At 45.2% G+C, this 14,307-nt stretch overlaps 1 protein-coding gene across 2 annotated transcripts in view; it reads left to right on the top strand.

Annotated features, from left to right (window-relative positions):
• Positions 1 to 14,307, top strand: part of SYT6 (synaptotagmin 6) — a 335,617-nt gene that overhangs the window by 308,631 nt on the left and 12,679 nt on the right. For both annotated transcript variants that reach the window (XM_075615333.1, XM_075615334.1), the window contains exons 5-6: positions 639 to 810; positions 2,877 to 3,027. In XM_075615333.1, the coding sequence (XP_075471448.1) occupies positions 639 to 810; positions 2,877 to 3,027 (323 nt within the window). The remainder of the gene's footprint in view (positions 1 to 638; positions 811 to 2,876; positions 3,028 to 14,307) is intronic.

Raw genomic sequence — 14,307 nt, 5'->3', positions numbered from 1 at the left:
AGGCAAAGTTTGTTTGGGCTTTTTATCAACATGAGTTGCCAAGATCCAAGTAACATTTTCACAAATGTCATTCCAGTGTAAAAATGAATGTTTCAATTTTCTTGAAACATATGCAATGTATGTGATTCTAAACCTATCCGATAATGGATGTTCTTCCCCTTAAATCGGACGACATGATGACGACAGCATCATTAGGGTTAAAACAATTTGGATCAACAACTCACCTGTATCTACAATGGTTTTCAAACTGTTTTATCACAAAAAGGTTTGGTAAAGATACGGTAGTAAAAAAAATCCAAACGATCTGATTACTATGGAGACATTCAAGTAAATGGCCAATAGAAGTATTTTATAGAATAACACCACGTATTAAATATTTGCCTATATGACAGATGATTATATATAAACGCTTGGCCATTATGTTTTATTAGGTAAATAATGTATGTGCTAGATTGTAAGCTTTTTGGTACAGGAACTAATTGTGCCTGCAAAAATGATATGCACAGTATGGTGTACATTGTCAAAGCTATATAGAAGATTTTTTTTTTTAATTATTATTTAAAAAGAATAACGTTTCTCTTTTTAATGTTGTTGATCTCCAAACAGCACTTTATACCATCTGGTCCATGTCTCTACAGATCCGTATGTCAAGGTGTCCCTACTTTGTGATGGGCGCAGGTTGAAAAAGAAGAAAACTACCATTAAGAAGAACACCCTAAACCCTACATACAACGAGGCCATCATCTTCGACATCCCCCCTGAGAACATGGACCAAGTCAGCCTCCTTATCTCAGTTATGGATTATGATCGGTACGTGCACACCACAGTGAGGCTCTTCATTTAGCTTGCTTGCCTGTTTCTATTGTACTTACAATTGATATAACAACTGAACAGTGTATTTTAAACATACTTTCCCATGTGGACCATACAGTATGGATAAATTAGTCTGCGTATTTCCCATTTACTGAGATATTATAGACACAGTATGCTCTTATTCAAGTGTTACTCAACTTCTAGCCCACTCTCTCACTGTTAGAGGCAATAGAGGGGGACTTGATCTGTACAAATGCCTGTTCAGCACATAGTCATATCACACAAAAGGGAAGCAGACAGGAGAAATCAAGCCCCTCCCAAGTCTCATCTCACCATGTTTACAAACTAACTTTAAACAATGATTACAAATACTTCTAGATGTCTTACGCCGCGCTTATAGTCCCGGCGACGCGATGTTGCGTAAAATAAATGTATTGAATCCGTCGCGTGCGCCTATAGTAGGAGCGGAGCAACGGCTTGGTCACGATCGCTAGAAGTCAATGAAAATTGATTTTTCAGCGACCGCAGTGTGATGTCAGCGGCCACGTGAGTGGTTCAGCCAGTGAGGGCGAACTGCGCACGGCCACGCCCCCCGCCACGCCCTCCAGTCGCCGTCTATTGTCTATAACACTACAAGCAAAAATCGCTGCTACAACGGTGATGGATGACATCACTCCGTCGCGTCGCGTTGCCATAGCCGTAGCAAAGACTATAAACGTGGCCTTAGAGTTGCAAAGAAAATATGTGTCAACCACCTAGATTTAACCCTCTAAACGTGTGTAACAGGTGTTTCCCCGCCCCTGGGAGATTTCTCTGTTACCTGTAGTCTCACTGTGCTGTACTTGTGAGGCTTACAGGATTGCTGTAATGAGGTGAAACAATCACATTTAAATGGTGGTTGGTGTAAATTGTGCCCTGATTTTGTCTTTGATTTCTAAGGCTTTACAGAGACAATTGCAGATGTTACTCAAAGTGTAAATGGGTAAAGATCTCAACTTAGAGGTGGAAAATAAAGCCCACATCATTTTAGAAAGAAAGCCAAAACAGGCTGTCGGGCCATAACTCTAATGTTTTTATTAATAAGATAATGAATTGAGTCTTTTTTTTCTTACTTTTTTCTTGAATTTTAAAAGATTTATATTTATTTGATTGTGCCAAGTTTCTGGTAACTCAAAAGTGCATTTTACTGTAATTCTGTGATTTCATTCATATATTTTTGATTATATTAAATGATGGAAAACCAAACACATTGGCCTTGGAGAAAACCAAAACTCAAAATGTATTTAATATCGAAACCAGAACACCAGTCCAAGTGCACATCTCTAATTGTAACAGTAAAGTTACTTACCGCATCGTTCATGCATTTTTCTTAGTGTCATGATTTTTTAATGAATTATTCCTAGTGGATACGATGATACTTCATAAATTTAAGGTGCAAGAGGGAGGAAAACAGTCAAAGGAGAACCAACCTCCATTCAAGGGACTATAACTTGATGGATCATTAATTCATGTTCTACCCAGCGAAAGGGTTTACTGCGCGTTACCCACCCCACCTCTCTATATTGAATATGGAGTTTAACACATATTCCGAATGGTTGATTTAGCATCAATGCCAAATGCAATGTTCTGCCCTGGAAGAGGGTTCATAGATTCCACCTTATGGATCATTGGGCTCTAATGCACACTGATGCACAGAAGGATGTTTGTGAAGAAATTACCTTATGTGCGTGTTTGATTTTTTAAGTATGCATAAACTGTAAACTGTAGGCACTATTTGAATAAAGCAGAAAGTACTCGCTTTATACAAACAAAATCTACAATATTCACAGAAATGATTCACAGCTCTTATACTTTTCTGGACTGGTAAACTAGCACTCGAAGCACTGGGACAATGTACAAAGCTAAGTATAGTGCAAAGCAGGTGCCTGACTGTGAGGTCATTCACCGATAAACGCTTTCTGCAAATGCCTGATAACATTTAGGACGAAATATGTTAAATGCCAATAAGGGACATCAGAGCATAATCTGTACTTACCTTAGTTTTCTTTGCAACCTCCATATAGTGTCGGGCACAATGAGATTATCGGTGTGTGCCGAGTAGGTAATAACACGGAAGGACTTGGAAGAGACCACTGGAATGAGATGTTGGCGTATCCACGGAAGCCTATAACACATTGGCACTCACTGGTGGAAATGAAGAAGTCATTCAAAGAGGTTTGTAATTGTATCTTATTGTTTAGTCTATGTTTCATGTGTGATGTGTGGTTCAACCACCGTTCAGAATCCACAGCATGGCCAGCTCACTCGATACCTCGTAATGTTAAAACATATAGTACCATATTTACTATGAAGTGCTATGCTACTCCATAAGGCACATTCCATGCTGACAGACATTTATGGCCTCATTAAAATGAATGTATGTATGTATGTATATCTTTATTTATATTGCACCCACAGTGTACTCAACGCTTTACAACAGAGACAATACAGGGAATTATAATACAAGAAGGGCAACCACCAATATCAAACAAAAAGAAAGGAAATCCCTGCCCCACAGAGTATACAATTATAGTGGTATGTTGAGAGACTTACAGAGACAGCAGGTGAGGGAGTAAGTGTAGTCGATGGCAGAGCTTGGCCACGATGGCTGGTAAGAGTGACTGTTGGTGTGGGGCAGTAGCATAAGGCGAGGCCATTGAAATTCTTAACTGCAGAGGTGTGTAGTTGGGTTTGACTTAAAGGTCGGGAAAGAAGGTGCTTGGCGTGTATACCAATTGTGAGGTAGTCCCACAGGAAAGGGGCAGTGAAGGAAAAGGTTAAAGGCGAGAGAGAGTAGTTGGGGGGGGGGGGTAAAAGGAAGCAGTTATGAACAGAGTGCAGGAGATAACGCGAGATCAAAGCTGATATGCAGGGAAGTTCAGATGAGTTGACAGCCTTGAATGTAAGGAGAACTTAAAGCCAGGAGAGGGGAGATGAGCAAGGACTGTCCTGGGATAAATTGAAATGATTCTAACTGCAGAATTTAGGATAGAAGAATATTACAATAATCTAGACGGGAAAGGATAAAGGCATGCATGGAAGTTTTAGCAGCAGGTTGACAGAGGAAAGGATGGATCTTGGCAATGTTACGGATCAAGAAGTGACACATTTTAGCCATGGAGTGAATGTGAACTGAGAAGGAAAGGAAGGAGTCAAATGTCACACCTAGGCACTGTGCTTTTGCAACAGGATAGATGGTATTACCATTTACTCTGATAAAAAAAAGGGGATATTAGGCCAGGTTTAGGAGGAAATATGAAGGCGCTCAATTTTAAACATATTACATTTGAGAAAGCAGAATGCCATTGTAACAGGGACGTATCCCTGTTTAAATAAAGCAACCTCAGATCTCTGAGAATCCAGCAGAGAGATAGTTAATTACAGCCACTCAATGAACTAGTCTCTACCTGGACTAATGGGAGCTTCATGTGAGACACAGGAGAGAGAATCCTTAGCTCACCTTTAGGCTGACAGAAAGAGAGCAAAGAAGCCTGCACACAGACACTGTCTTGAGCACAAAGGCTGTGCTGAGATCAAGACTTCCAGACACACAGAGACCTATATTTCCTGGACACAGAGAACCCAGGAACCTGCCAGAGACTGACAAGGAGGGCCACCTGCTTAAGGTACCTCCTGAGACTTTGGAGTGATAGGCTGGTAATGGGAATATCCCTCCAGTCCTGCAGATAGGGTCTGGGGAAGTAAGTTAGCCTTACAAAGGGATAGGGGTTTGTTATTTTGTTGTTTTTGTATGTTTTGCCTGGATAAATGAACAGGCTCAATAAAGCCAAGATATAATTGCACCCAAACCAGTCTCAATTATATGTACCTCTGCACACATCTTTTACAGCCATCCCCGAGGATATAGCTAACAGGCAATCCAAGACTTGGGACTGGATTGCAAGTATGTGGTTAGGGCTGGATATATATACTGTATCTGTGTACTATCGGCATAGAGATGATAGCTGACGCCAAAGGCGTGAATGGGTCACCAAGTGATAGTGTGTATAGAGAGAGAAAAGGGGAGGTGCCAAACCCGAGCCCTAAGGTACAACAACAGGAGATAAAGACATGTTAGCAACAGACAGAAAATGTGCGATGAGAGAGGTATGATGAGAACCAGAATAAAGCTTTCTTACGGGTACTAAGAGAGTATAGAATATGAAGAAGAAGAGAGTGATCAACAGTATCGATGGCTGTAGAGAGATCAAGTAGGATAAGTAGGGAAAAATTACCTTGGGATTTTACTTAATGGAGATCCTTGGCTACCTTCTTGAAGACAGTCTCATTTCAGTGAGCTGTACCAAAAACAGATTATAAAGGATCCAGGAGGGTATTGAAACCAAGAATGTTTATAATACGGGAGGACACAAGACATTCTAGCAGTTTGGAGGCAAAAGGCAGGAGGGTTACAGAGCGGTAGTTAGTAAAGCATGGAGGGTCAATGGTGTTTTTGAGAATAGGGGTGTGACCACCACGTGTTTGAAGGAGGAGGGAAAGTGCCAGAGGACAGGGAGGAGTTGAAGATATGGTGAGAGTGTGGACTTAGATAGGAGTAAGAGTTCTGATAAGTTGTGAGGTTAGGATTGAGTGGTCATGTGGTAGAGGGAGAAGAGAAAATGAATTCTGTAACAGGAAAAAGGGAGTTAAGCGTGGAAGGTGGTTTGGGTTTAGATGCAGAGAGGAGGGGAAGGGACAGAAGGAATCACTTTGGATAGCATCCACCTTGCCTTTAAAGTGGTCAGAAAAGGCTTGAGGAGAAGTAAAGGAAGGATGGAAGGGAAGGGGGAGCAGAAATCGGAGAAAGGAGTCAAATACAGAGAAAACATGGATTAGATTTGGTAGTGTTGACAAGTGAGTAGAGGTAGTGTTGTTTTGCATTACAGAAAGGATAATTAAAACAGGAGAGAAGCCATGTATAGTGTAGAATATTAGTCTGAGGGAGATTTCATCCATAGTAATTCAGAGGTGCTGGTGCAAGTGCAAAAGAAGCATGTTTGTGAATTTAGTCAAGGTTATGGGTTAGAGCAGTGTTTCTCAACCAGGGTTCCGCGGAACTGGAGCTGTCCCAGGGGTTCTGCCTAGCCACCCACACTTACTGTGCGGCCTGCAGCGGCTTTCCTGCTGAAATCGGGCTCTCCCCCTATCCTCCCCCACAGCCTGCTCACGGGACTGCAGGTGCGCGCTCTAGCAATGCGGCACTTCCGATGCCTGCTGCTAGCTAGAGTGAGCGCGTGCATGCAGACCTGTGTGCTCTGTAGTTAGCTGCCACCTGCCCACTGCCGCCTCCTGCTGCCACACGAGCCCGTCATCGCCTCCTGCCCACCGCCGCCTGAGGTAGGCATATGGGGGGGGAGGGGGAGGGGCTGGCAGAGGGAGATCTGAGATACTGTGGGGGGGGGGAGTAATATGAAATACGGGTGAGGGGTGATTTGAGATGCAGGGGGTGAGATGTGAGATGCAGGGGGTGATGTGAGATGCAGGGGGGTGGGTATATGAGGGTGATGTGAGATGCAGGGGGGTGGGTATATGATGATGATGATGATGATAATGGTGCTGGGGGAGATACATGAGGATGATGAAGGGTGCTGGGGGAGATATATGAGGATTTTGATGATGAAGGGTGCTGGGGGAAATATATGAGGATGATGATGAAGGGTGCTGGGGGAGATATACACTGTATGAGGATGATGATGAAGGGTGCTGGGGGAGAGATATGAGGATGATGATGATGGTGGTGGTGGGTGCTGGGGGAGAAAAGGTGATGATATTTTTTAAAAATCGATCCACACTGGTAAAATTATGTATTGGGGTGGGGGTCTTTTAAAAATGTATTGGGGTCTTTTTAAAAGGTATTGGGCTGCGGGGGTCTTTTTGAAATGTATTGGGGCGGTGGGGGTCTTTTTAAAATGCATTGGGACGGTGGAGGTCTTTTTAAAATGTATTGGGACGGGGCATTTTTAATATGTATTGGCAGGGGCAGGTATTTTTATTATGTATTGCGGGTGGGGTTACATGTATTTAGGGGGGTGGGGTTTTTGGTATCTATTTTGTGGGGGGGAATGAGTGAGAGTGGGGTAATTGACGGAAGGTAAAGGTGAGTGAGAGGAGAGAGGGGGGAGTGAGGAAAAGAGGGAGTAAGAGTGAGACGCAGGGGAGATAAATGCATGCGAGGCGGGAGGGGGGAGAGTGAGTGAGACGGAGGGGAGAGAAATACATGGGTAGAGGGTGGGAAATAGAGGCGGCTCGTGTGGTGTTAAATTAATCTAATATGTGTCAGCCATTTAGGGGTTCCCCGAGATTTCTCAAAAAACTTCAAGGGTTCCTCCATACAAAAAAGGCTGGGTATCACTGGGTTAGAGGAATGGGTATGCCGGATCCATTAAGAGCTGTATTTACTAAGTGGTGTTATTCCATAAGACATTTTCCATGCCAAAAGACACCATTCAGCCGATTCACATGAATAGGTCATAAAGTGCTATATATACTCATTTACGCTCTAACACAGAAAGGGAAAGGGTCAAATAAATGTATTTTCATTTGAAAAGAAGAACTAACAGTACATTTCTAAATAAAAAAATAGTGGTACTACAGGTCTGTAGATATATAATATATATAGTGGCATTCCATACTCCCAGGACCATCAAGCCTTGGATCCTATTTGCTTTCCCTAGGCCACGCCTCACTCTTTTCATGGGCCCATAGAGAACACAATCCTCCGTTGTTCAGTGTTTACATGCAAATCATTCCGTTGGCAATGACAATTCTCATGGAAGATAGGGGGGATTATATGAACAAAAGCTGATATACCATCAGTTTGAATGCTTACTGTAAATTGCACTTATATGGTCTCAAATGCTAAAATGTCCATGTGCAGCTAGTTAGATGTGCAGAACATAAATACAAAAGCTGTAATCATTCTTCCAAGTCATACTAGGAATGCATCAAACTGAGACAACCCATCCTATAGAATGCTTTCTTTCCTCTGGCTGGAAATTAGGTGTCCTTGCCATATCTGTTTAAAAGACATAATTGGGGAGCGTTTAACCGATTAATATGCATTCTTAATTAATTAATTAATATTTCATTCCTGACCTTGCCTACATGGTTGATATATCAAATGACAGGTCCCCCTCATTTAGTTTTACGCTCTAAGACCTCAAGAGCAATTTTAATAGTAAAATTCTATAACATTGTTGCTACTGTCTCATTACAGAATTATAATTGGTGTTTCTTTTAGGTGGTCAGGGCAAGTTGATCAACTTCAATGGCGTAACTCCTGCTTGTGCGCTAAGAAGTAGAGATGTGTGAACTATGCAAAATGTATACAGTATATGCATATGCTCCCTCCATGATTTTGCTGTGGGCCTGACATTGATGATGTATGACCATTAGCTTTTATGGTTATGAGGTGTGTCTTTTCAGGCTGTATATCCTTGGCCCTATCATATAATTTTGCACTGTGTCACTTGAGACTTCCCCAGAGATTCCATTGGGAGTATATGCTTTGATTCCATGTGATTTGATCTTTTGGCCACTACCATTTTTGCTTCAACTTTTGTCTGTATTCATTACTCGCCTTGTCAGGTACACTAGAGTGCATTTTTTGTCAGATTTGGACATTATTGTTGGAGGATATATGCTTAGTTCTGTACGCACAGGGGATCCATGCCTTGTTTTAATCATTCTCTGCTTTCTTTTATCCTTGTTCTGTGACAGTTGTTTAATAAAGATATTGTGTATTTTGTACTTTGAACAGGTATACTAGAGTGCTTTTGTTTGGGGCTTTTCCCTTCTCCTACTATATTCATTGGCCCATTTAGCACCACCGATGTATCATTGTATATTGATTTATTAGTCGGTATTTAGTAACAATCATTCATCTTGTGGATGCGGGGTCCGCTCTCTCATCATATATATATGTTTATTGTGTGCCGAGGCACTGCTAGGGTGAGGCGTGTGGGGGACTTGCTCCGGGCGCCACCTGATAGAAGGCGCAGAATAGGCCATGACAAGGGGGAGAGCGGGGACATCTGTTCCGGGCCCGATCTTGGAAGTCGGGCCCAATTTCTCATATTGGGCACTTGGTTGGGCCCCCCGCCACTGCCAGGACTGACCCCCTACCCTTCATTGCTCCACAGGTAGGGCCCGGGGGGAGAAGACAGAGGAGGGTAGTAAGAGAGGGTGAAAGTGTGAGAGAGAGAGAAAAGGGGGGGGGGTGAGAAAGGAGGGACGAGAGAAGAATTAGGGGGAGGAAGAGAAGGGGCGGAGAGTGAGAAAAATATGGGGGGTGTTACAGAGAGGGGAAAGAATGAGAAAGGGGGCAGAGAGATTTAAAGGGGTGATTGAAAGAGAAAGGCGTGAGAGAGAAAAGGGGGAAGAGGCAAGGAGACTAAGAGAAGGGGCGATTGAGAAAGAGAATGGGATTTTTGAGAGGGGGAATGAGAGGAGGGGGAGAGAGAGGAGGAAGTTTTGAGAGAAAGGGGAGATGTTTATTCGTGAAAAAATCATTTTGGGGAGTAACTGTACTTTGACATTTTTGTCCATGGCAACATAGATATACTGTAACAAAGTGAACTACAGTAAGTGCGCTAATCAGTGTTAAATATAACTAGTGAATCCCACTCTTAATATATAAAATCTTAGGTGGATTGAAAGTGAAAAGTGGGTATAATGTGAAAAATATAGTAAAAGAAATGACTCAAGTGACAACTCAGGTTGACACTCCAAATACTGTTATAGCATGGTAACACAAAATTAAAAAAAAAAAAAACACTTACATTTGCAATAATTGTATAGTCGGTCTCGCGGTATATCTCAGTTGCAGCGCATCGTTGTGAGATTTCTCAACTCCGGTCTTCTAAGATTGTATTAGTATTAATAACAGGAGGCATGTGCAAGAAAGAGCCACATAGTGTGATATTGTTTGTGCATTAGGTCATAACGCATCTCAGGGTAAGTATCATACTCCCATGGTATGAAATATAAAACCGCATTTGAATACTATATTCAGTCTGATCTCACTCATCCCAGGGCTTATTCTTTTTCGTCCGTCTGGTGTGTAATGCTGGGGGAAGCTCCTAGTGCTGCTGACACTACTCCTTCTGCACATTTGTTCCCACAATACTTTGCGTTGGACTACGGATAGCCAAAGTTTAAAAAAGGACGCCTGTCCTTCAGGAAATAGCCCTATGCGTTTCGTGGATCAGCCACTTTGTAAAGGGAAATATATCCAATGGCATTGCTTCTTAATCCTTAAATAGGCAAGCAACCATCACACGACTACTCGGAATAAACCAAAAAATCTACTCGCCACCTACTCCCGCCCCCAACCCCGCCCCTAGTCCCACCCCCAACCCCGCCCCTAGTCCCGCCCCCAACCCCGCTATAAAATAAAATATATAAATAAAATACATTTAATAAATTCCTAGTCAGAACAACATTCGTTTTTGACAAATGTATTTATTGTATTACATTATACTACAATTAGTCCTTGTTACGTGTGTGTGTGTGTGTGTGTGTGTGTGTGTGTGTGTGTGTGTGTGTGTGTGTGTGTGTGTGTGTGTGTGTGTGTGTGTGTGTGTGTGTGTGTGTGTGTGTGTGTGTGTGTGTGTGTGTGTGTGTGTGTAAATGTCAGATCTAGAAATAAAAGCCAGGTGTGAATGACTAGTTTCCTGAACCCCTTAACCAGTGTCTGGATGCCCCCGCTTCACAATATCTAAAGCAGCAATCCCACCTGGGATCTTACCTGATCTGCAGTCCCTCAATGTCCAGGTACATTGGAGGAGAGGCGTTCCTTACCTGTCTTCTGGGTTAGTGGGGGGTTCCGATGTCTTCCGTGTGAAGCTTGAGCCAGATCTGGAAGAAAGCAGTATAGGGTAGTTAAGATTTCGGTGTAGTATAGGGCAGTTAAGATATATAGGGTAAATAAGAGATCCAGATCCAGAGTGTGAGTGACAGAGAGAGAGAGTGTGGGGGAGAGAGAGAGTGTGTAGGGGAGAGAGAGAGAGTGTAGGGGAGAGAGAGAGTGTAGGGGAGAGAGAGAGTGTGGGGGAGAGAGAGAGTGTGGGGGAGAGAGAGAGTGTGGGGGGGAGAGAGAGAGAGTGTGGGGGAGAGAGAGAGAGAGAGAGAGAGAGTGGGGAGAGAGAGTGTGTGGGAGAGAGAGAGTGTGGGGGAGAGAGAGTGTGGGGGAGAGAGAGAGTGTGGGGGAGAGAGAGAGAGAGTGTGGGGAGAGAGAGAGTGTGGGGGGAGAGAGAGAGAGTGTGGGGGAGAGAGAGAGTGTGGGGGAGAGAGAGAGAGAGAGTGTGGGGGAGAGAGAGAGTGTGGGGGGGAGAGAGAGAATGTGGGGGGGAGAGAGAGAGAGTGTGGGGGGAGAGAGAGAGTGTGGGGGGAGAGAAAGAGTGTGGGGGAGACAGAGGAGAGAAACGGTGGGTGACACACACAGAGGGTGGGTGATACACAGAGAGAGAGAGGCTGGGTGAGTTACTGGCTGGGTGGGGCAGGGGTGACTGGGTGGGTGGGTGAGTGACTGACACTGACTGGGGGTGGGGGGGGTGACTGACACTGACTGGGGGTGGGGGGGTGACTGACACTGACTGGGGGTGGGGGGGTGACTGACACTGACTGGGGGTGGGGGGGGTGACTGACTGACTGGGGGTGGGGGGGTGACTGACACTGACTGGGGGTGGGGGGGTGACTGACACTGACTGGGGGTGGGTGGTGACTGACACTGACTGGGGGTGGGGGGTGACTGACACTGACTGGGGGTGACTGACACTGACTGGGGGTGGGGGGGGTGACTGACACTGACTGGGGGTGGGGGGGTGACTGACACTGACTGGGGGTGGGTGGTGACTGACACTGACTGGGGGTGGGGGGTGACTGACACTGACTGGGGGTGACTGACACTGACTGGGGGTGGGGGGGGTGACTGACACTGACTGGGGGTGGGGGGGTGACTGACACTGACTGGGGGTGGGGGTGACTGACACTGACTGGGGGTGGGGGGGTGACTGACACTGACTGGGGGTGGGGGGTGACTGACACTGACTGGGGGTGACTGATAGGGGGGGTGACTGACTGGGGGGGGGTTACTGACTGGGGGGTGGGTTACTGACTGGGGGGGGACTGACTGGGGGGGGTTACTGACTGGGGGGGGGTTACTGACTGGGGGGGGGGGGTTACTGACTGGGGGGGGGGTTACTGACTGGGGGGGAGGTTACTGATTGGGGGGGAGGTTACTGATTGGGGGGGTACCTCTGGTGTCACACACATACTCCCATACACACATACATTCATTCACACACACACATTCTCCCACACACACAGGGGAGGAAAGGCCGCTACCAGCACCACGCTCCTCCCCCACCCACCCGCGCCCATCTCCCGCTCGTGTGGGGGGCAGGCCGACCTCCCCCCCCAATCAGCAGGGTGGGTGGGAGGCACGTGGCGAGGTATCCCCCACTGGGCGCCCCAGTTGACAGTCAGCCCCGCCGTGGCCGCCACTGCCCTGCTCCCCTCGCCCACTGTATGTCACAGTGCACATATATACATACATATGTTCCCTATGCCTAAAGGAACTACGCATCATCTACGTGTGCTGCTATACCTATTTGCTCACAGGAGACCTAAGGCCTGGGACATGGTGCAGGGAGCGGCGCTGGGCAGCGCTGACGCTCATGCAGGAGATTTTTCATGAGCGTCAGCGAGCGCGCTTGTGTGCCGGGTGGGAGGCTTTCGGGAGGCGGGGCTAGTGTGCCACGGCGCCGACGTCACGGACTGCCATTGGCTTCTGGCAGTCACGTGACTGGCCCTGCGCTTCCCTCAGCGGGAAATCTAAAATTTGTCTGTCGGCTGAAATTCCACACGCCTCCGGGCGCCTGCGTAAGCGCCGTCTAAAGCTGCGCTGATAGGGATAATGTTTCCCCTCAGTGCGCCTCAGCACAGTCTTTTTGACCATGTCCAAGGCCTAAGCCTCCGCCTCTGGGTGCCTGGGGTGAGCTCTTTCTCCTTGCAGTACGGCGCCTCCACCTATGAGGGATCCCAGCGTTGGCAGGATAACCCCTCACAGGAACCGATACACAGTAAAGAATACTACACCACACAATGTATATTTAACTAAGGTTTAGTGTATACACCTACTAACACAAATAAACAATTTGAAGAAGAAAAAATGAGATATACTGTAGTTGCCAGCATTTCCAGGAACTCTAAATTGTCACTGTTATTAGGAGCTTGTGAGCCAATCAGAAACTGTTTGTTCTTGATTGACTTACAGACTGAAAGCTGACTGTCAGCCATCTTGTAAGGCCACAAATTATTGTATTTATTTATTTAGTTTTTAAAGGGGTCTCAGGAGCTGAACTCCATTCATTTCAGCTCTAGGAATCCCCTGCTTCCCAAGACACTTCCTTCCGTAGCGGGTGCCAGTATCTCCGTGCTGTCTAATGGTCCAGGTCATGCAGGCCAATAGGAAGCTACAAGGAATGACATCACGGCTTCCTATTAGCCTGCAGGACGCAAGTGCTTTGAAGCCACCATTATGAGACCCCCAGCTAGACCAACCAGAGCTGTCACTGACACCCCCTATGAAGGTTTGTATCTCGGGAAGCAGGGGGTCACCAGATCTTAAATGAATGGGGTTCGCTCCAGAGACCTCCTGCTTCAAGCCTATTTTTTAAATTTCTTTTTTTAAAGCACAAAACAAAAAGCTGCACTTGGATTGCCTCTTTAATAATAACATTTCTCTATAATTGGGCCTTGTGCTGCGTGACCACCTCAATCCTTCACCAGAGGACCCCCCTGCTTCAGACCCATCCCAAAATAAGGGGAGGGGCACGAGAGAGGATTGTTTCTTTAACCCATTTGTTGCCTGCAGTACATTATGAAGCAGTGGCTGCAGGCTTATAACCTTTTGGCCAAAGGGTTTAACTAAATGACCCTTTTTTTCATGAGCAGATAAGCACCGAGGTATTGCACTATATGTTGTGTCATTTTGTATGATGCGCTGGCCTTTCTGTTTTTGTTTTTATTAGGAAGCAGTGTTGTATAGTGGGTGCAATGTAGTTGAATATGTTATTTCATAGTGGGTATAAATAACTAAAGCAAATCATTTGTGTAAACAAAGGGCAAATCATTATTGTTGAGGGGTTTTCAGTGACTAAATACTGTTGCTGCAACATTATCATTGATTTCCAATCTGATATTCAGAACTTGTTCAAGAGAATCAATTTATCTTCACTACCGCGTCAAGTTTGCACTTTAGCACATGAGGTGTTTGCATAAATCTCTTATCTGTATGAGATATTGACCTTTTTCATATCTCCTTTTTAATATAGCCGGACATGTAGTTAAGCTGACATATTGACCAACGTTGTCAATATTATGTTTGAATAAAAACTGGCTATTAAGCAGTCAGTGATGGATCACTAGAAGTTTGGATTAAGGACCAATTTA

Source organism: Ascaphus truei, chromosome 9 (assembly GCF_040206685.1).
Source record: "Ascaphus truei isolate aAscTru1 chromosome 9, aAscTru1.hap1, whole genome shotgun sequence".
NCBI classification, from domain to species: domain Eukaryota; kingdom Metazoa; phylum Chordata; class Amphibia; order Anura; family Ascaphidae; genus Ascaphus; species Ascaphus truei.
Note: the sequence above shows the minus strand (reverse complement) of the source record. Positions and strands in the feature narration are given on the sequence as shown.